The sequence below is a fragment of the Aythya fuligula genome, chromosome Z (assembly GCF_009819795.1).
Source record: "Aythya fuligula isolate bAytFul2 chromosome Z, bAytFul2.pri, whole genome shotgun sequence".
In the NCBI taxonomy this organism is placed as follows: Eukaryota; Metazoa; Chordata; class Aves; order Anseriformes; family Anatidae; genus Aythya; species Aythya fuligula.
In genome coordinates this window covers 38,518,668-38,542,201 of record NC_045593.1, presented here as the reverse complement: position 1 = coordinate 38,542,201, position 23,534 = coordinate 38,518,668, and the positions used below count along the sequence as shown (strand labels likewise).

Sequence of the window (23,534 nt, the reverse complement as noted above, 5' to 3'; positions counted from 1 at the left end):
CTCCACCACTTCCCTGGGCAGCCTGTTCCAATGCCTCACAACCCTTTCAGTAAAGAAGTTCTTCCTAACATCTAACCTAAAACTCCCCTGGCTCAACTTAAGCCCATTCCCCCTCGTCCTGTCACCAGGCACGTGGGAGAATAGACCAACCCCCACCTCGCTACAACCTCCCTTGAGGTACCTATAGAGAGCGATAAGGTCGCCCCTGAGCCTCCTCTTCTCCAGGCTGAACAAGCCCAGCTCCCTCAGCCGCTCCTCGTAGGACTTGTTCTCCAGGCCCCTCACCAGCTTCGTCGCCCTTCTCTGCACCCGCTCAAGCACCTCGATGTCCTTCTTGTAGCGAGGGGCCCAAAACTGAACACAGTACTCGAGGTGCGGCCTCACCAGAGCTGAGTACAGGGGGACGATCACCTCCCTAGCCCTGCTGGTCACACTGTTTCTGATACAAGCCAGGATGCCGTTGGCCTTCTTGGCCACCTGAGCACACTGCTGGCTCATATTCAGCTGACTATCCACCATCACTCCCAGGTCCTTCTCTGCCTGGCAGCTCTCCAACCATTCCTCTCCCAGCCTGTAGCTCTGCTTGGTGTTATTGCACCCCAGGTGCAGGACCCGGCACTTGGCCTTGTTGAACTTCATGCAGTTGACCTCAGCCCATCGGTGCAGCCTATGCAGATCCTCCTGCAGAGCTTTCCTACCCTCAAGCAGATCGACACACGCACCTAACTTGGTGTCATCTGCAAACTTACTGAGGGTGCACTCAATGCCCTCGTCCAGATCATCAATGAAGATATTAAAGAGGACCCGCCCCAGCACCGAGCCCTGGGGGACGCCACTAGTGACTGGCCTCCAACTGGACTTGGCTCCATTCACCACGACTCTTTGGGCCCGGCTATCCAGCCAGTTTCTAACCCAACGAAGCGTGCGCCAGTCCAAGCCAAGAGCAGCCAGTTTCTTGAGGAGAATGCTGTAGGAGACGGTGTCAAAAGCCTTGCTGAAGTCAAGGTAGACCACATCCACAGCCTTTCCCTCATCCACCCAGCGCGTCACTTTGTCATAGAAGGAGATCAGGTTCGTCAAGCAGGATCTGCCTTTCATAAACCCATGCTGACTGGGCCTGATCGCCTGCTTGCCCTGCAAGTGCTGCGTGATGACTCTCAGGAGGATCTGCTCCATGAGCTTCCCTGGCACTGAGGTCAAACTGACAGGCCTGTAGTTTCCCGGGTCTGCCCTCCGGCCCTTCTTGTAGATGGGCATCACATTTGCTAGCCGCCAGTCAACTGGGACCTCCCCCAATAGCCAGGACTGCTGATAAATGATGGACAGTGGCTTGGCCAGCTCCTCTGCCAGTTCTCTCAGTACCCTTGGGTGGATCCCATCCGGCCCCATCGACTTGTGCACATCCAAGTGCCGTAGCAGGTCACCAACCAGTTCTTCATGGATAGTGAGGGCCACATCCTGCTCCCCATCCCCTTCCACCAGCTCAGGGTACTGAGTATCCAGAGAACAACCGGTATTGCCACTAAAGACTGAGGCAAAGAAGGCATTGAGCACCTCCGCCTTTACCTCATCTTTTGTAACTAAGTTTCCCCCCGCATCCAGTAAAGGATGGAGATTCTCCTTAGTCCTCCTTTTTGTGTTGATGTATTTATAAAAACGGTTTTTTGTTATCTTTAACAGCAGTAGCCAGATTGAGCTCCAGATGAGCTTTGGCCTTTCTAATTTTGTCCCTGCACAGCCTCGCTACACCCTTATAGTCCTCCCTAGTGGCCTGCCCACTTTTCCAAAGATTATAAACCCTCTTTTTTCTCCTAAGATCAAGCCACAATTCTCTGTTGAGCCAGGCTAGTCTTCTTCCCCGCCAGCTCATCTTTGGGCACGTGGGGACAGACCGTTCCTGCGCCATTACGATTTCCCTCTTGAAGAGCGCCCAGCCTTCCTGGACCCCTCTGCCCTTCAGAACCGCCTCCCAAGGGACTCCACCAACCAGTGTCCTGAGCAGCAAAAAGTCAGCCCTCCGAAAGTCCAATACAGCGGTTTTACTGGTCCCCTTCCTGGCCTCGCCAAGAATAGTGGACTCCACCATTTCGTGGTCATTCTGCCCAAGACAGCTCCCGACAATCACATCCTCCACCAGTCCCTCTCAGTTTGTGAAGAGGAGGTCTAGCGGGGCACCACCCCTGGTAGGTTCACTAACCAGCTGCATCAGGAAGCTATCTTCCACGCTCTCCAGAAACCTCCTAGACTGCTTTCTCAGGGCTGTGTTGTGCTTCCAGGATATGTCAGGGAAGTTGAAGTCCTCCACGAGTACAAGAGCTGACGATTTCGCAACTTCTGTCAGCTGCCTGTAGAACTCCTCATCCGTCTCCTCATCCTGGTTCGGCGGTCTATAGCAGACCCCGACCAGGACACTAGCCTTGTTGTCCCTGCCGATCCTAACCCAAAGGGACTCAACCTTGTCATTCCCAGCCTCGAGTTCTACAACCTCGAAAGACTCTCTAATATAGAGAGCCACACCACCACCCCTTCTGTGCTGCCTGTCCCTTCTAAAGAGCTTATAGCCAGGCATTGCAGTACTCCAGTCACAAGACTGGTCCCACCACGTCTCCGTGATGGCAACCAAGTCGTAGCCTGCCTGCTGCACGATGGCTTCCAGCTCCTCCTGTTTGTTACCCATGCTGCGAGCATTGGTGTAGATGCACTTCAGCTGGGCCATTGCCTTATCCTCCAGCCTTGCCATTGTTCCCCCCTGCACAGCCCCAACAATCCTAGCTTCAGCCCCATCCCCCTTCCTACCTAGTTTAAAGCCCTCTCAATGAGCCCTGCCAGCTCCTGGCCCAGGATCCTTTTTCCCCTAAAAGATAGGGACCCATCTGTGGCCATCAGGCCAGGTGCTGAGTAAAGTGCCCCATGATCGAAAAACCCAAGATTTCTGCGTTGGCACCAGCCCCGGAGCCACGTGTTTAACAGGTGGGCTTTCCGTGTCCTTGCTTTCTGGTGAAGAAAGCTACAGGGATCTAGAGTTTTACTGATCCCCAGCATCCACTTCACTCCCTTCCTAGGTGTGGAGACAGTGGGAAAGGTGGCAGTGAATGCATGCTGGTCCCTACACCATATGGTTAACAGGTTAATGCATTAACCAAAGCCCCTTTCATCTCTTTCACACTGAGATTAACTAATAAACATCAGTCACAGATTTAATGTGCAAAATGAGGAGAAATTCTCCTAGAGCATATAGACTCTATATGGGCCCCAGTGAGCACACAGATCCCTGCCCAATAACCTGGACTTTTTTGGACAGGAGTGTCTGTTTCATGTGGGTCAGAATAGATGAGTACAACAGCCCGATAGCTTCCTCTGACCACAACATCAGTGACGGAAGTTGATGACTCTGTCAAAAGCCTTCTGACTGAGAAGGGACAAGTTATCATAAAGACTGTTAAACTGCTGTTCAGTATTGTCATCATCTCCTCGCCTAGGTTCTTGTCAAGTCAAGACAGTCAGAAGTAAATAACATGAGAAGGCACAGTAAAATAACTAGGAAATAAAGAAGGCAAGATGTCATATGAAAAGCCAAGGACTCTGTAGTTTGTCCTACCAGATGTAGGCTGGCAATTTTCACTGACCAGATCTTATCACTCTACCTTCCACTGCCAGGAAAAGAAAACTTTCTTCTCACAGAGCCTTCATCAGGGAGGAACAATGGCCTCCATGTTTAATAAAGCCCAAAATCAAACCAACCCACCACTTCTCTGCCTGCAGGCAGGGGGTACAAACTTTTTAGGCTGTTGTTATTGAGTCTTTGGTAGACATTAAAGAATCTCTCTGGGAAAAAATAAATAAATAAATAAATAAAATAAAATAAAATAAAATAAAATAAAATAAAATAAAATAAAATAAAATAAAATAAAATAAAAGAGAGAGAGAGAGAGAAAATAAGGGAAAAAAATAGCTAAGGGCAACCTTGCTTGGTAATGAGTTTACAATTAAAACACAGATAAATACATCTGGACACTTCCCACCTCAAAAACCTTAAAAGAATATAAGCTGCATTCAAAATGGTGTTAATCATGCTCAATCTATTTCCCCTCTCACTGCAAATCAGTGCAGTTTTCAGCTAACAAGAATGGGTGCCCTACTTGAACCGACAAACCCTATTCCCCCTAGTAGGAGAGGCACTTAGCATGGTATTACCATCATTACATCCCAAGGTTAAAGGCAATGAAACTCCAGGAGTGGCAAAGTCAAATCAGTTCAATTGTCTGATTGTTCATACTCATGAAGTAGTGAGGCTGGCAGGGGTCCAGCATAAAACTTAAGGCTTTCCAGAGGAGTTCCTTTAAGGTAATTCATTGCCCTCTACAGTAGCTTAAATCAGAAGGGCTAGAATGGTCACAGTAAATGTGGCTCCTGACACTTCTTAAGAGCAATATTAGCAGATAGCCAGCTGCTAGGCCAGATGTCAAAGGTGCATTAAGTGTACTTGGTTTTGATCTAATCCATTCCTGAGAAGTAGAATGGATTTGGCTTTGAGCAATGTAATAAAAAAGATTGTGATTAATGAAGCAGTACAACTTAGTAACATAAATTGACTCCCGCTTCCTTCTCTACTGCATTTTCACTGTCCACAAAGCAGTTCTTTTGCTTACCAGCAGGGACATGTAAAATGTTAATCATCAATCTGTGGGCCGTTAAAGAAGTTGCTTTTCCTTTCTCAACTTGAAAACCAAAGGGGAAAGATAATAGGTTTGGTTAACAGAGCTGTTCAAATAATGGAGAATTTTAAAGAAAAGCCTTCATAGATTCGGCATGGGAGCTCGGTGCCTTCATCTATCCCTCTTATAAACCTGAGTTCAACACCTAGATAGGGACTAGAATTAGGATTGAGATGGAAGGAAAGAATTTTTTCTCTTTGCTGGGATGTTCCATTTCAGCATGGCCTAGAACAATGAGAATGCCTTATCATTTGAGCAGAGGTGGCATGCTGCCAGCAATATCAAGTTAATGTCTGCATTTTTGGACTTTTTACTAGGTAATCAAGCAGAGTGCATGCAATTGCAAATTCAAGACAGAAAGCTAAATAGAGCACAACATCTAATAAATAGGAGATGTTTATAGGAAGGAGTGAGCATATAGTGCTCGCTCTACTCATTAAACTGTTTTAGAGAGCATCATGCACAGAAAACATTTTTGCATAAGTTTGGGCTTGGAAAATTGGATGGAATGACAATATTTATAACAGACTTTATGTAGATCTATAAGCCATTTTGCAATCTGTCGGTGTAGTCTAGTTCTGCTGTTCCAAGAAGAGGAGAGGAGATAATTATTCCAAATACCAAGAATTACTGGGAGGCAGCTGCTAAGTGATGACAGTCAAAGGACCCTGGAGATGCTAGCAAAATCATGAAGCCTGTCAAAAGCTCAGTCCACATGGGACCTCAAGCTGGATTCAAGCTACAGGTCTGTCTTCACAGGGCATCTAAACTTACCTTAACTACAGTATCTGAAACGTCAGCTTCATGTATGCTCTAAGATGTAGGTCCAAAAAATAGAAAAGGGACTTTTCAATGTACTAGCTGCCCTTTATAAGCAATCTATTTATTTTGTTTATTATTCATTTGGCATCACATTTCAGAGCTTATTATAACCAAAGCAATAAAAACCTGCAGCCCCACCTTGAAAGCTGCTGCAATAAATCAATCTGAAAATGCAACCACTGCTGTAATTGTATCACTACTTCAGAAGACTTACTGCAGCATGGTACTGTGTGCAAATAGCAGGCACATGGAACAACAAAAGTTTGGGTTCAGGTGGGTGTAAAAAACTGCAAGGCTATGCTTTCTTGCACTGTTAGAGTAGGAAAAATAAAATATAATAATTAAGTAATAAATAGTAACAGATAAAATAGCCTTTTCTCTCTTCCTACCATTCACTTTGCTTTCCTGTTTTTTATTACTTTATTTCCATGTATTTTTGTCTTTTCCTGAACTGGATAGTAAACATCAGCTGTGGAGCAAAGACTTTAACTTTTGCAGTGGTTTTTATGCTGGAGGGACGCAGGAAGCAGGTTGCTGGGTTTTGGTTTTTTGTTTCTTTGTTTTGTTTTGTTAAGATACGTGCTTGCTGAAAGAAATGGTAATTCTACAAGACCTGTCAATTTTAATTGGAAAGCTGGCACCAGCACTGTCTGTAATTTCTTCCATGTTGTGGACCCTGCATGTTGCAATTAGATGTCATTGCTGTATCCTTGATTCCAGTTTTCTGTGGAGAAGCAGGGAGTATCTCTTTGGAAGCCAATGTTTTCTTTTCCACAATTGCACTACACACCTAATTCTAAGCCTTGGAGCCACAGACTTGCTGACATGTTCAAGCAGGTAGGTGGGCTGATCTGTGAGGAAAGGATTTGCGACCAAAAGTGAATATTGCAAAACACAGGTTCAGATTTTGCAGTGTATAATCTGATTTCCTAAATCTCCAAAACCCTATGGACAGGATTTTATTGGTTTTGTCTGTTTGTTTGTTTTGGTATGTACCATTGAGACTGGCAGCTACTACCACTACTACTGCTACAACAACTAATAATAATAATAGTTATCAGAGTAACTATTTATGTAACCAGTGTGCTGGATAGATGTAGTGTCAAGGAGCAACTGGATATGAGCATTGAAAAAAGGTAATGAAGGCTTCCCACAGGTCAAGCTCATTCTCATGTAAGCAGCAGCATTGGGAAGCCAAATGCAACTTCTCTGCAAATTATGTGCCTGACCCTAAAAAAACAGAATGAAAGGTCTTAGCACCCCAATAAAAACAAAGCAAATGAAAATATTAACTATTATCAGATAATTGGAGAAGTTTCTGTTTGGGAGGGGGGGGGAGGGGGAGAGAGAAAAAAGAGAAAAAAAGAGTGCTTTTTTTTTTTTCTCTGTACTTTCTTAATAAGCAGTTTGTTGTCTACCCTTAAAGAGCAGCAATATCAATAGAAGACACTTAATATATTCTCTTTGTGCTATTATAAATGCCTGATTGTATGAATTATGTCCCAAAGCATTGAAATGCAATCTGTGGTGAAGAGAGCTTATTTATTCAGTTATTTATGTTTATTATCAGTAATTTTCAGCAGGAAACAAAGAATGCTATGTATTACTCCTGCTTTAAGTGCATGAAGAGACCAACTTAGTCCTTAAGACTCATAACAATTTTAGAGAAGGAAAGAAACAATGATGTGTGACAAACAAGCATGTGTGAGATTCATGAAAAGATTGTTGTACAGGTGTTTCACTGTGTATTGTTACAGCATCAGCTTAAAGCAGGTTTCCCAGGCAGTGCAGTTTACCTTCGTGCCCTGAAAATTTGTGTATGCTGTTTCTTTGAGGTTTAAGGGATCTGACAAGGAGAAGGTTGTAGGCAAACCTACTTGTGGCAAGGGCTATGTTAAAGATATACAGTCCCATGTAGCACATGCAGAACATGCTTGCTGTTTGCCAAACTAATGCATGTATGTGTCCTTTATTATTTTGGTTAAAATGTGTATATTGAATAGAGAGAGAACTTGTGGTAAGTTTTTCATGGTATATTAAATGATTCTCTGTTCTACAGGAGCCAGTGGGTCATTTTGTCACTGTCTCTGAGAGAGAGTTAAAGTCACTGGAAAACAGTGCCACCAGTGAAACATTTAAATATATATACATGTATATATATCACATTGTTCCCCAGAAGGAATTTCAGCCCACGGACATAAATGTAGTAGCTTAGGCTAATGTGAGGGAAGAAAAGAACAAATTTTCATTTACATTTCAACAAATATAGTGTTTGAGCATCAAACACAGGAGCAGTTTGCTCGTGATTGTTGTTTGGGTACATGTTCTTCACAAAGGGGCAAAAATTCTCTCCCGCTGTTCCTCTTTGTGGTCTGCTCAAGCATCGTGACTGAGGCCAAGATAAGATCCAGGACTGGATCCCATAGCAGAGAAGTATTGAGATAGGTAAGAGAATGAAAACTGGTGGGTAGAATTTGAAGAATGAGGCCATAGTTAGCAAGGCATGTAAAAAGAAGAGTGCAATATGGGAAAGATCACTAAAAGGAGGCCTTCAGCTAAACTGTGCTCCAAAAGACCAAGACAAGAATGCATGATAGGAGTGCAGAAGGTGAGGAATGGTAGTGTGTAAAATGAAAACTGTGGGTAAGGGTAATGGTCTGAGGCTGAAGTGAAGGAGACTGACGTTTAATTTTTGTAATTACTAAGGGGGACTATGGGATTAGAGGCTAGAAGAGGCTTGAAAAAATATATCCCTTTAACTAAGAAGTAATGCAAAAGCAAACATTTTATAATAAAGGTGCAAAGGCATAAGAAAACTGAGGTTTTCTGTTGCCCGCCTAATGGCAAACAATGGTAGTAAATAAAAGTCTTCATTGGCTGTCTGTTAATTAAAATTGTGTATCCCTGATGTGTTGGTTTCCAGTTCTTCCTCCCAGCAGTCAAACACAGTTGATGGACAAAAATGTGTAACTTAAAACTCTTCTTGTGTTAGTGCCTTCAGTGCTTCCATGGATCTGGAACAACATTTTTATATTTAAAGGACACAACAAGTACAACAGTTTAATATTTATTCACATAAATAATTGTGGTATATTAATTAAACAGAAGCAAGAATGTAGGTAGGTAAAGTAGTTATCTGAAATCTGCTGGCACATAGAGGGTAAACAGCCAGCTGTCTGACTTCTCTCTTGGGAATCCCAGGGTTTCCAATTAGTGCACAGATTCGTGTAGCGGAAAAAGACAGCAAATCCATTCTGTGCTGGTACTTAGCCTATCCAATTTGTTTCATAATGATCTATTATGTATTTAAAGGATAATAATATAGATGTGTCTACAGAAATTTAATTTAAACATCAGAGCTCTATGTAGCTTTCCAGAAAGTCTATTAATTTTAGATCAATATTCATTCCATGTTAGGATTTCACCAAATGAAGAAAGGAGGCCTGGCATACTTCCAGTCAAACTCCATCACCTTAGCTCTTCCAATCAAGAAAATATCAGCCTTCTGCCACAACTCTTACCACAACATGCCTTCCACATACTGCTACACGCAGTAATACATACATAGTAGGCCCTTCTGCACATGCACATTTACAATGAGAGTATATTTGATCCATGCTTTATGATTGTAATATTTTGGTAGGGATAAAGTACCTCTAAGAGTCAATGTTTGGAAGGAAGCAGATGGGGAGTACAGCAGAAGAAGATATTTTCTAACTTGGGAATGGCGTACTTTTCCAATTTTGACCTTAAGGCTTTTCCAGTGTCTACACATTTGTAGTTTATCAGAGTATGCTTGAATCATCGAGGCAACTAACACAGAATCATCTGCAATTCTGTGATTCTGTAACATGGTTGGTGTCCGTAAGTTAAAAGCAAAGGAAACATTAAGTATCCAAAGAGGCATTAGCCAAGTACATAGTACATAAGAGAGTGTGAGTTTCAAATGGGACTTGAATTAGAAACCATTCTGTCTAGGAGAGCAGAACACACAGTGTAACAGAGCTGACATAGTATTTGGCATATTGTGGAATGGAGGACAAAACAGCATTTCCATTCCTGATACAAAGCAAGGTAATGAATATTAGTTAGCATGGAACTAAAGCTGACATTCATTTAAATATGGAATATTTAATCATTTTCTATGTTGCAATTTACTGTTAATGTCTTTTTAGTTGGTATCATGCATCATAATCATAACTGGAAGGTCAGTTGCTGTTGACAAAAGATGACCACTAGCACCCATGCAGGCTGGATCACAGCAACTACGCACCTGTTGTGTAATTAAAGGACTATGAAGCAGACAGACTTGGTGATCCTGTGAGAAGTATTTGTGTTGCATTCAACTCTGAGGAATCTGCCTGATCGAAAACTATTCAGTGCTCTAAGCAGAAACCACAGAATTTCAGAGCAAATGCTTCAACCCACCTAGAATTCAAATATTAAGCTAATTCCATGTCTGGCTTGATAGAAAACTTGATATGATATTGATATAGTGTGGATTGTGAAGGGTGTGTTAGACACACCTAAAAAAATCTGATGGTCTTACATTGTAGGATGGACAGAGTAAGATATATTGTTTTAATATTAGAGTCTTCACTGGGAAGAATCGACATGATCATAGTTTATTTGGACTATGGATCCAAACAGGTCTTAGAGACAGAAGAAGAGATTCAAAGAAATGGTTAGGTAGACAGATTTTTTACTTGGGCACTGAAAGCCCCACTGAAGTCAATGGCAAAGTTGTGGGTTTCCTTTATGTCATATTTTTACTAAGGACTGTGTAAAAGTGATATCCTTTTAATGGGCAATGTGGAATTATGAATGACATTTCAGAAGTGCTCAGTTCAGAAGACTGAAATGTTGAGTTTGAGGTCGCATTAGGACACCAAAATAGGACAGGGACTCTGCATGCCAGCAGACAGCCCATCACAGGACAGGAACCACAGCAGCCATCTTCAGCTTCTTATCCATGTTCACAGGCAGTCATGTGCAGACTGTATGTCCTAGTCCATAGAAATTTTTTGGCACTCAAACTCTCTTGAGGTACCTGCCAGCCTCTGTTTGTTATTTGGATGTCATCAATGTTAAACATATTTGCCTAATTTAAAAGATAAAATTCAGATAGGAGAGAGATGGCACTGGTTGAGATCATATTCTGCCACCACCTCTTGTAATGGTGTCAAATGAGGTTAACTATGGATGCAGATTGCAGATGGGGCACTGTACTGTTTTACTGCTTACAGCACAATAAGGTCATGTACTTCTCTAATTCAAAAAGTCATCTGAAGTCAATTACTTCCTCAATTAATTATTCAGAAACAATGTGAAATTAAATACCACTCTATGTCCTACATTTGGATTCAGGGATCAGGAGTGCAAAGGTCAATTACTGAACAATTTGCTACTCAGGAAACAATGATAAAAAATAATATTTAAATTGAGTTTAGTGGAAATAAACCAGCACTACAATCTTTACAGTGGCCACATAACATCCCCCAGCTCCATATTTGTTCTCACTAAATCTTCTTTGGTTATTTATGGCCAAAGCTGTGTATTTGGATGTCAATGCCTGCCCTAGTTTACAGCTCAAAGGTCAATGAAGATCAATTGCTTCTTCAATTCACTGTACAACATCCTCCAGATGTTATTGCTACCTAAGAAATATGTGTATTTACAGTTACATTACAGTTGTCCTGTAACAGGGACAACTGTTCACTTATCTTATATTATTCTTATTCACTTATCTAATATTATCTTATATTAATTATATATTATATAATATCTTATATTATTCACTTATCATTATGATATATCCATAGCCCTACAGTTAAACCCACCTGCCCCAAACTTTACAATGGGGTAAACGTAATTTAACTGTAGTTCCATACTGCTGGCCAGATGCATCATACTTATCTACGTACTACATGTGCTGCTCAGGGATTACCTGAGATCAAGTATTGAGCACAATTTGGTACTGGAGGCAGAAGAAGATAAGAAAATGAAATGTTTCATGCTTAAAGTTATTCTCAGATCAAATACTGCCTCAGTCTTCTGCTGAGGAGATTGTTGGAGATGAAATGCATGGAAATAGAAAAAGCTTGTCATTTTCACATCAATTTGTCACTTGAGATGGACTGCAGCCTGGGGTTTATGCCAAGAATGATCTATATCTTTCTGTTCTCCTCCTGAATACACTACAAAGACCTCAAGCAATACATTTGTCAATCAGAGGGTCTGTGCATTTAAGAGCTGCCATATTTTGTTGATCATCTGAAATCAACTGCTGTCCTCATCTGGATGTGCTGTGGTCTTGTGCAGAAAATAAATGAATAAATAAATAAATAAATAAATAAATAAATAAATAAATAATATTTCCATTTGCTACTTTGCAACTTATGTTATTTGAAGGCAGACATAGTTCCATTTTGCCTGGGGTCCACAGATCACAGACTCAACTACATGGCCTTGGCTCACAGTACTGAGAGAATAGGTAAGTTTCATCAAGAGTTTGTCAGCAGACATTTGAAATCGACTTGAGATCCAATTAGAAGGCCCCATGGTGAACTGAACTGTACACAAGATTCAGGTAGCTACCTGGGGTCATTCGAGGTCACCGTGAGAGTGAATTATCTTGAACAGAGTCACTGGAGATCACCACAGCCATTGCTGCCCACTCAGGGGGGGCATTTGAGGTCAATTTGAGGGCTAATCAATCACCATTACATCATTTGAGGTCAACTTAAGTGCCAATTAACCTATCCAGAGGAGCAGTATGACATCATTATCAGATCTATGTATATTTAAGGCATTGTTTGAGGTCAACTAAGTTGTTGCTGTGACCCAGGATCACCTGAGGTCAACATGACATTCGGTTACATGCACAGTGGTCATTTAAGATCAACACTGTTCTCACCTAGGGGAGAGAACAATCATTTAAGGTCAGCTTGAGATCCAATTAAGCTGCCATGCTTCATCTGGGGTTAACCAGAGAGCCCAAGAGTTTATGAGGCCAGGGAAGAATTTTTTTGGTGCCCAAGTGTAGTTTAAGGTAAAGCTGATATCCAATTAATTGCTTGGGTTGTCACTTCAGGTGCTCGTTTGGTGCTCAGGGATCATCAGAGGGCATCCATAGTCCTTGTTTCCTGTCTGGGGTCAACATCATATTCAAATTTTATTGCAGAGCCATCTCAGGTTTTGGCAAGAGGTCAGTTCAGGTAAAATATGAGCTCTAATTACTAGTGGAGGTCACTTGAGGTTAAAATAGCATTTTTTTGATCCTCAAGGCTCATCTGAGGTCAACATGCTAGCATTAGCTAAAAAAGGTCAACTGAGAACAACATGAGATCCACTGAAGGTCAGCTTTACACCCAATAAATTGCCCAGGGTCAACTTTGCCTATGGTATTTATTTCACGAGCTATTTGAAATCAAATTCAGAGCCAATTAACCTGCAAAGGAGTCATGTGAAATCAACTCTAATTCCAGCTACTTTCCCCAAGTGATCATTTGAGGGCAGCCTGGCCTTGTTAGTTGCCCAGGAGTCATCAAAAGTTAATCCAGTCCTCCAAGTCATTTGAGTCCAATTTTAAATCTAGTTAGCAGCATAGGGTGAGCTTGTAGCTAGCTCAAGGTCTCATTTGCTGTTACGGTGTCTTTGAAGACTGCCCTGCTCACCTGGGTCAGTTGCTGTGCAATGGGGTCCTATAGGTTTAGTTCATTAGCCCCCCTCATTCTAGCTCATTCCTTAACTGGATGCATAGCAGGTGTCTGAGACCAGCCTTAGGCCTCTTCCTTCTTCATTATTTTGTGGCCATGTTCTAACTCTTCAATCAGCTAAGTGTTCCTCACAGGTCAACCCCAGCTCTTCTATGCTTCTCATAAAATTTCCTTTAAGATCATATTAAAATGTGAATTTATAACTTTTGTTTTAACTTTTTTTTTTTTTTTTTTTAGAAATTTACCACCTTTCCTATTTGAGCAAAGTAAAGCTTTTCTTTGAACACACCAGAAGTATTTAAAAAAAAAAAATAATCTAAACATGCTTTTTAGCAAAAACAAATATTGAAACTAACAATCAGGAAACCCTACAGTTTGACATGCAGGATTTCCTCTTCCACAGTCTTTGTCAAGCAAAGCAGAGAAAGAACTCTGTCCTGAAAATCTTTCATTCTACATATACCATTTTTTAGTATGGAGCATGTTGCTCCATACACTTTTCTTTCAAATAGGGAGATGTTTTTTAATACAAAAAAATAAAAAGCAAAAATAATCACTGTTTGTATGTGTATGTAGGATACTTTCAGGAACTAATGGCATCTTATCTGAACTTCGTATAGGTGATTACAACAATGTCTTAATTGAAATCATAATCAATACAAAAACTGGGAATGTATAACTGGGAACATACAATTTCTTCAGAAGGCCAATCATATCCTGGGCTGCACCAAAAGAGGTATAGCTAGCAGGTTGAAGGAGGTGATTCTCCCTCTCTACTTTGCTCTTGTGAAGCCCCACCTGGAGTGCTACGTCCAGCTCTGGGGGACCCCAGCATAGGAAAAACATGGACCTTCTAGATAGGTCCAGAGGAGGGCCATGAAGATGATCAGAGGGCTGGAGCACCTCTACTGTGAAGAAAATCTGAGAGAGGTGGGGTAATTTAGCCTAAAGGCTCTGGGAAAACTTTAGAGCAGCCTTCCAGTACTTAAAGGGGGTCTACAGGAAAGATGGTGTGGGACACTTTATCAGGGTGTGGTAAAAGGAAAAGGGATAATGGCTGTAAACTAAGATGGCAAGAGAGTAAATCTTGATATAAGGAAGAAATTCTTCACTCTGAGGGTGGTGAGGCACTGGCACAGCTTACCCGGAGAAGCCGTGGATGCCCCATCCCTGAAGTGTTCAAGGCCATGTTGGGTGGGGCTTTGGGCGACCTGGTCCAGTAGGTGGCATCCCTGTCCATAGAAGGGGATTAGAACTGGATGATCTTTAAGGTCCCTTCCAACCCAAACTATTCTGTGATTCTATGATTCTTATTCCTATGTGTACACAGACATTTTCTAAATATTCCAAATGAATGGTAGATGTAACATGTAGATCTGTTAAGCATTAAATTTTACTATCCAAAGTGATGGAAATGCATGTTGTTTTTTTTTCTTATTCAAGTATAAAGTTTTCCGATGATTTACATTTCAGCATTAAGTATTTCTACTCAATACAAAATTGTGAAGATTCTTTAATGGTAGAAGTGATCTGTAAAACAACATAAGTTATATCAGATATTTGTGCTCTGCAGTTCATTTCAATCCTTATTGTACAAAAATCATATTGCACATAATTGATTTTCATGCTTATCAGATTCTCCTGAAATCAGACAAAATCAATAGAAAAACAGATGAATATGCTGCAAAAGCGTACATGTTACTGCACCATTGGTAACATTGGTAGAAAATAGTCCCACGTATGGCCTGACATTGTCAACATGAAGTTAAATACCAAATGGAACATGTTACTCTTTGTGACCTTTCAAACCTTCTTCAATTGACCACCTTTGACTTAAAAAAAACCCTGAAGCTAACATATTATAAAGAAACACAAATCCTGTTAAAATTTATATCACATTCAAGGTTATTCTTTATGTTTGAACTGAAGATTGTGGATGTATCAGCTTCATCATCTTAAAATGAGTAAGGTTAATGATGCTTATGGGCCCAATAATCTAACACTTAACTGTCTCTCTTGTTCTTGTTATGTGATAAGGACTCAGGATGAAGTTCCCACACAATTCTGCAGTACATCTGCCATACCAATGGCTATTGTTTAAATCAGTAATTTATTACTTGCGTATTCTTATTTTGTCTCCACATCAAAGTCAACAAAAAAGAAAAAATAGTACTTCTACATTGTCTTGGAAGGTATCTTATACATTGGTCAAAAGCAAAAGTAAGGCAGAGCATGGTCTGCATCTGAAAATAAGTGATTTACACGTGTATATATTCAGCTATTTACTAAAGAACAAAAAGACAAATCATATCAAATCATTTCCCTCTGTAAATAATTTTGTCACAGTCATTTGCCTTTAGCCAGCATAGTTTGGAACTACTATCCACATTTCCAAAAAAAAAAAGGCACTGATAGGACAGTTGATCCACCAAAGGGGTGACCTACTGATGGAAATTTACTGAGCAGTACAAACAGACCAGCACAAGGCACAAGAGAAAGGGAGTAAATAATGAGATTTTTTTTTTTTTATGCCTTGCCTGTAGCATCTGTCAAGTGCAGACAGATGTTGCATTCAGACATCTATGTTTTGTTCTTTTGGATTGGCCCATGCCAGTGATAGGGAACAGGTTTTTAAGCATGCATACGTGGGCTCCGCTCACAGCTGCTGCTTCACAACCGTGTGTCATACTCCAGCGGCTCATCTGCATCGTCATTTTCTCTGGCACTTGCCTCTACTTCTCCTTCAAAGGCTGGACGGAGCCTTTCCATTGTGCAGTCGTTTCTTCTCAAATCTATGGCAAGAAGACGACAAGCTTGAGAAGTGGGCTCATGAACCTAATGAGGTTCAACAAGCCCAAATGCAAGGTGCTGCCCCTGGGTCAGGGCAGTCCCAGACAAGAGTACAGACTGGGAGAAAAATTAATTAAAAGTAGTCCTGCAGAAAAGCACTTGGGGGTTCTGGTGCATGAAAAGCTCAATGTGAGCTAGCAGTGCACACTTGCAGCCCTGAAGATCAACTACACTCTGGGCTGCAACAACAGAGAGGTGACCAGCAGGTGGAGGGATGTGATTGTCCCCCTGTGTTCTGCCCTTGTGAGGATCCACTGGAACACTGCATCCAGGTCTGGGGCCCCCAGCACAAGGACATGGACCTGTTAGAGCAGGTCCAGAGGAGGGCCATGAAATTGGACCAGAGGGCTGGAGCATCTCTCCTGCGAAGAAAGGCTAAGAGAGCTTAAAGACATTGAAGGTACGCTGTAAGGCATGCTGAAAGGCAGCAATGTTCAGCCTGAAGAAGAGAAGGTTCCAGGGAGACCTCAATGTAGCTTTTCAGTACCGACAGGAACTTATAAAAAGATGGAGAGCAACTTTTTACATGGGCAGGTAGTGACACAACAGACGTAATGGTTGTATACTAAAACAGGGGAAATTTATATTAGATGTGAGGGGGAAATTCTTCACTGTAAAGGTGGTGAGGCACTGGAACAGGTTGCCCAGAGAGGTTGTGGATGCCCCACCCCTGGAGGTGTTCAAGGCCAGGTTAGATGAGGCCTTGGGCAACCTGATCTAGTGGGTGGCATCCCCACCCATGGCAATGGGTTTAGAACTGGATGATTTTTAAGGTTCCTTCCAACCCAAGCCATTTTATGATTCTATGAAAAAAAATAAATGATTCTGCCAAGTAAATATTTAAAAAGCACATAAAACCTTGGCAGTGTCCAACCCTGCAACTGGTGGCCAGCAGTCTGTTAGCAGCTTTCAGGAGACAGAAAATCTGTTGCAGGGCAAATCAGAGTCAGTGGAAAGAGAGCCCTGAAGGGGCCAAAAATGGTGGGAGCTGATATGAATGAACCGTCCCACACTGTCAGTTCAGCTGATCTTCTCCTTTGTTATCTCTGGCTGCCACAAACACAAATACACAAATAATCCAAAGCAATAACACTGCAGTTCCTGTTTCTGAATCAAACAAATTCTTCCTCCAACCAGGCACTGAAAAGAAGGAACCTTCCTCTGAAAAAAAAAAAAATGTGGGTGGAAAGTCATCCAAAATTGCAATGTATTTTGGCTTTGAGCCGTTTAAATCTGCACCACAATAAACAGAACCCATTCTATAAAACCTGATGCGAATAATCAGTGATCCAGCTAAGCAGGAGGTAAGAGCTGCAGTGTACAGGCCCTATCCAAGGGCCAGGAAAGCTCCAGCAATTTTTTCCCTGGCTAACGCATAGATAATTTTTAGATCATTCTCTGTTCTCATTCTAAAAATTATTGCTGATGCTATCTGTAGTGATCACCCTGGAAAAATGGGTGATGCTATCACCCAAAATGCTATCAGTTTTGCACAGCAAAGGAAATAATTCATTGGGTAGAAGCTTTGAATACTTACATGTTGCTGGGCAAAATAACAATGTAAAAGATCAATATTCTCTTATTTGCCTTTGTTTAAGTGTGCCAGCTATCGTTTCATCTCTGTAGAATTTCTGTTCTTGTTATAGCACACCTAGGCCTTTACTACCTTATACTTAGAAAGTTAGATATAGGTTAAAAATAATCTTCATTTTGAATACCAGGAAGTTTCAGCCTCCTGCAGCAGGAGTTACAACGATGCTTTGTGATGAAGTTTCTTATAGCATCTTCTCCTAGGTTTGCTGGTCCAAATACCATCTTTCCAGATCTAAAAGTAATAATATCAAATAATCAACAAACTCAAAATAAAGCAATTTTAGGGGAGAGAGAGGATGATAATTTCCATTTATTGAGTCATATAAGAATCATATTGAATCAGATAAGTTAGCTCTTTGTATAAAAGACCATAAAAACTAGTGTGCATCTCCAGTTTCTTAGCTCTGAGACAAGAAAACGACTAGTTCTGGTAAGAGATTAACCTATATATACCCCATATCTGCTCTTCCTTTCTGCACCATCTCAGAGATGCAGTGTTGCTGTGGCCTTCTCTAAAGGGAGATGGGACATACCCTGCAGTTACTACTAAAATGCTCAATGAAAATTTGAGCACAATGACATTAAGACGGTGTATGCCAGAGCCTGAATGACTCTGTTGCAGCCACCATTCAGTCTCATCAAGCAAATGGTTTGGTCTGTGTTTTGCTAAGGGGCATCTGGGACCAAACCTGAGTTAGCAAAGACTTACTTTTACCTTATTTAAGAACAGAAAACCAAAAGCAAGTGGAGCCTGAGTCACATCAATATGCAACACAGAAAAAGAACATAGTTCTGCTGTCAGGCAAGGCTTTAAAATTTATTGGCTTCTTTCTATGCTCATTTCCATGTGTCTGCACTCTGGCCAATTCAGCAACATTACTAAGGGATCCATTTGTGGAAGTGTATTGCATATTCTGAATGAAGATGACACGATTACAAATAGAAGCAAGCTATATCCACACATGTATTAGAAGTACCACATAATCATAACAGATCCTTAATATGGTCTGAAAGATCAGTGTTCATTAATTTTAATATTGCTTCACTATTATTCTCAAGAATTTAGTTGACATTACGGACATCACGGAACACAGCACACAAGAAACACTTCCAAAGAAATTTTATGAATGCTAGTATTTTATTTTAATGATATGCAGAGCAGAAACAACACATTTTAGAATCTGAAATCAATTACAGCTCTAAGAAGCTATAGAAAAAGATTTTAACTCTCTCAAATCTATCTGTAATCCACACTAAGAAAATCTATTCTCTCTAAGGAAAGAAGTTATAAAATATGACACTCTCCTCTTTCCTACACGAGAAGAGCAATGAATAACCAAAACTACTAGTATCTGTCTAATTTCTGGCAGGCAGTGAAGATAATCTGTTTCTGGATCATTTGAAGGAATAGTCTATCCAGCTTTTACTGCAAATTAGTACAACAAAACATGTAAGAATTGGAACATTATTTAAGTGCCATCTATACATTTTAGATGACATGATGCTACATAGCCATTTCTGGTTTTTGGTATAATCTCGCAAAATGCTACTGTAAATTGAATATGTTCAAGTATTTGCTTGGGCAAGGTATAGAAAATTGAGAAGACTTCACTAATTCCAAGTCTACAGAACCACAATGATACTTCTCCTGATCTAACTTTTTCCATGCAAAATGTAGCCAATACAATACAAACTAATTTTCTCATGTTGTTATGGGATATATAAACAGGGATACTGTTTAGAGGAAAGAATAATATTTCCTCTCTACCCAGAACTGTTAATGATACAAGACTAAATGACTAATAGCATTTCAATTTGGAAAACTGTTTCAAGAAATATATTGGCAAATTAGGAATATAACAAGAATGGCCAGCAGTCTATAAGTCTTCTTATAGATGGGGATAGCCTAAGAACAAAATAAAAGAATTGAAGAAGATAGTGCCTACATTTGAACTTGCTGATTTTTTTTTTTTTTTTTTTGTCTATGTCAATGGTAGACAGGATCAGAAAGAAGTGTTTCAAGCAAAGAAGCAGGAAAAAATCTTTTAAACTGTAAGGATGGTAAATAATTGAAAACAAACATACTGGCAAGTTGCCTGTACAAGACCTGTAAGGCCTGACACAGGAATGACTTGGTGCAAACGAACCAACTGAACTCTTCTGGTCCTTTCTAACTGTACAAATGTTTTATAAACAAAGTCACTCTACTTCACTCAGAGTTGACCTTATTGCAGTTTTTCAATACTTAAAGGGGTGGCTTATAAAAGATGGCATATAAAAAAGATGGAGAGCAACATTTTGTTTGGGCAGACAGGACAAGGGGTATGGTTTTAAACAGAAAGAGGGAAGATTTAGATTAGAGGTTAGAAGGAAATTCTTCACTCTGAGGGTGGTGAGGCACTGGCACAGACTGCCTGGAGAAGCTGTGGTTGCCCCATCCCTGGAGGTGTTCAAGGCCAGGCTGGATGGGGCTTTGGGCAACCTGGCCTAGTGGAATGTGTCCCTGTCTATGGCGGGGGGGTGGAACCAGGTGATCATTAAGGTCCCTTCCAACCAAAGCCATTCTATGGTTCCTGTTTATTCATGATCTGATTTTGTCTCCAAGGAGAGAAAAATACTGAGTCCAGTTTTCCTATCTGAAACAGGTGCATAAGTATGAGCTAATGGACTTAAAACAAACAAAAACTCTTCCTGCTTTTGTGAAGAACCTTACTTCACAGTTATGCTCCATAAATGCCTACCAGTTCGTACCAGATCAGTCCTGTCTGACAGTTAGGTAACATAGAGACTGTTGTTACAAACAGTGCTAGTCATGGTCAATTTGTAGACAGAGCTACAAATGCTCAGATAAGACGATAAGACATCTATAGACCTTTACTGATGGAAGGTACTGGGGGCTTCACACGAAGCGGCACCTTTCCAGGGAAACATCCATTCCATTTAATCCATATGTTTTTGCAGACTTAAATTCCTATCTACCAGTTTCAACTGTACAGGTGTCTATAGCAGAGATCCAGTCCAGGCAGGTATTTTATCTATTGACAGCAATTCAACTGTAAATTGTTTGGCTGAAATTGCAAAGCTTGGTAAAGATTCAATAGATTTGTTCTTCAAAGTGCATGCCAATGAGTAACTTCAGAGAACATGGTCTCCACTCATACTACAACCTCTAGCCCATCACTACCTGCTTTAGAGTTTTCAAAAGAGAGAGTAAGAGATTGAGCACCTCTGACTCCTCCATTTAATTTGTTTGTAATGAGATTTTTCACCACTAGTGCCCTTTTCCTCACCTCTCAGTAGGCGTAATGCATCTGTTCTTTACAATTTGAAATTCAGCCAGCTATTTTCCTCATCTCTGAATCTGTTCTACAGACATTCTGCACCCAGTGTCTGTGAAAGCTTTACCAGTATAGACTTTGTTACGGGCTTAGCAAGAAGCACACTCTGAAGAGAGCATCTAGAGTACTACTTAGGAGGCAATTCTTCACAACGTTTCAGTGCTACAGGAGTCTGCAGGGACTGCACTATGTCACGACCCTGCTGCTGTGACTTGACTACTTCTGTCTTAAAGGAAATCTTTTTGTGAACATTAAACCTGCACCATTTAATCACCTCATACATCCTATGCAGTGTATGTGGCCAGATCTCTGATGTTCATATCCATGAAGTTACACCAATTTACATGAGCTCAGGATCTGCCTGCTCAGTATCAGACGTACTTTCCAAACTAATCTGCTGGTTTTTATCACAGTACTATACATACATTGAAGATACAACACACTGTCACAGAGCTAGAGGTCATGTTTTGCCATTGAAAAGTCCATTTCAAGACAGCATGAAGGATGCATGAAAGACTCATTGCAAGATAATGACATGAGCCACTAGATCAATGGAATTAAAGAAACAAAACATAAATAATGTAATTATAAGTCATGTTAAAATTTGTATCAGTCCCATCCGTCAGTGAGATGCTATCTATTTTCTCTCAGGCTTCTAACAGAACGTGAGCTCAAAGCAATTTTAGAGGTAGTACACAGGTTTTGATTAAGTATCTTATATACAAATGAAAACTTCAATCAGATCTTGGTACTACCAGAAATGTTCCCCCTGTGAGTAAATGAACATTAAACAAAGACAGTGTTTTTACATCATTATTGTTATTATTTTAGAAAGTGTTTCTTAGAATTGGGTATCTGCTAGCTGCTTATAGAATACATCCATGGTTTCACTGCCTTATTCCTTTACATCCCTGAATCAAAACAATATTGTTTCACAACTTGCTGTACTGAAGATTTCCCAGAGCATAAAAAAATCAAGCTGGTTTTGATTAATTAATCAACACTTGCTCTTTAACTGGGACTTGACTGTTTTGCAGATGACAGAAACAAAACAAAAAAAAAGTTCTGAAAATAAAATCTTAGTAACCATGAGAAAATAATTTAATGACAAAAAAGATGGATACTAGCAGATGGATACTAACAAGCACATGCTTCAACATAATGCAGGTAAATATTATTCCTGTTTTAAAGAGGATATGCTAAGTTGACATATGCAGTACTGTGGACTAATGACTGGTCACAGTTTTCACTAATAACTATCAGTCTGTTGAGATTCAACATTTCACAGAATCATAGAATCATTAAGTTTGGAAAAGACCTTCAAGACCATCTGGCCCAACCAGCCCCCTAACACCAGTGTCACCCACTAAACTAACTACATTCCTACGCACCACATCCAACCTTTCCTTAAACACCCCCAGGGACAGTGACTCCACCACCTCCATGGGGAATCCCTTCCAATGCCTGACTGCACATTCTGAGAAGAAATGTCTCCTCACTTCCAACCTGAACCTCCCCTAGTGCAACTTGAGGTCATTCCCTCTAGTCCTATCATTAGTTACCTGTGAGAAGAGGCTGATCCCCAGCTCCCCACACCTTCCTTTCAGGTAGCAGTAGAGAGCAATAAGGTCTCCCCCGAGCCTCCTCTTCCACAGACTAAACACCCCCAGTTCCCTCAGCCACTCCTCACAGGACTTGTGTTCCAGACCTTAACCAGTTTTGTAGCCCTTTTCTGGACACACTCCAGGGCCTCAATGTCCTTCTTGTAGTGAGGGGTCCAAAGCTGAACACAGCACTCAAGGTGCAGCCTCACCAGAACAGAGTACAAGAGGGCAATCACCTTCCTGGTCCTGCTGGCTGCACTGTTCCTGATACAGGCCAGGATGCTGTTGGCCTTCTTGACCACCTGGGCACACTGCTGGCTCATGTTGAGGTGAACATCAACCAGCACCCCAGATCCTTTTCCTCTGCACAGCTTTCCAGCCGCTCTGCCTCAAGCCTGTAGTGTTGCATGGGGTTGTTGTGACCAAAGTGCAGGACCCAGTACTTAGCCATGTTGAACCTCATCCCATTGTCTTCTGCCCATCGACCCAGCCTGTCCAGGTCCCTCTGCAGGGCCTTCCTACCCTCCAGCAGATTGACACTTCCCCCCAGCTTGGTGTCATCTGCAAACTTACTGAGGGTGCACTCAATTCCCTTGTCCAAATTGTCATTAAAGATATTAAAGAGGATGGGCCCCAACACCAACCCCCAGGGAACACCACTGGTGACCAGTTGCCAGCCACATTTCACTCCGTTCACCATCACTCTCTGGGCCCAGCTGTCCAGCTAGTTTTTAACCCAGCAAAGAGTGTACCTGTCCAAGCCATGGGCTGCCAGCTTCTCCAAGAGTATACTGTGGGAGACCATGTCAAAGGCCTTGCTGAAGTCCAGGTAAACCACATCAACAGCCTTTCCCACATCCACCAGGTGGTTTACCTTGTCACAGGAGATGAGGT

General features: G+C 41.3%; 1 protein-coding gene across 1 annotated transcript in view; it reads right to left on the bottom strand.

Moving 5' to 3' along the window:
• Positions 1-15,925: 15,925 nt before the first annotated feature.
• TRPM6 (transient receptor potential cation channel subfamily M member 6) overlaps positions 15,926-23,534 on the bottom strand; it is an 84,039-nt gene continuing 76,430 nt past the window's right edge. The window contains exons 38-39 of the mRNA XM_032205646.1: positions 17,824-17,930; positions 15,926-16,047 (exon numbers count right to left, since the gene is read on the bottom strand). Of these exons, the coding sequence (XP_032061537.1) occupies positions 15,926-16,047; positions 17,824-17,930 (229 nt within the window). The remainder of the gene's footprint in view (positions 16,048-17,823; positions 17,931-23,534) is intronic.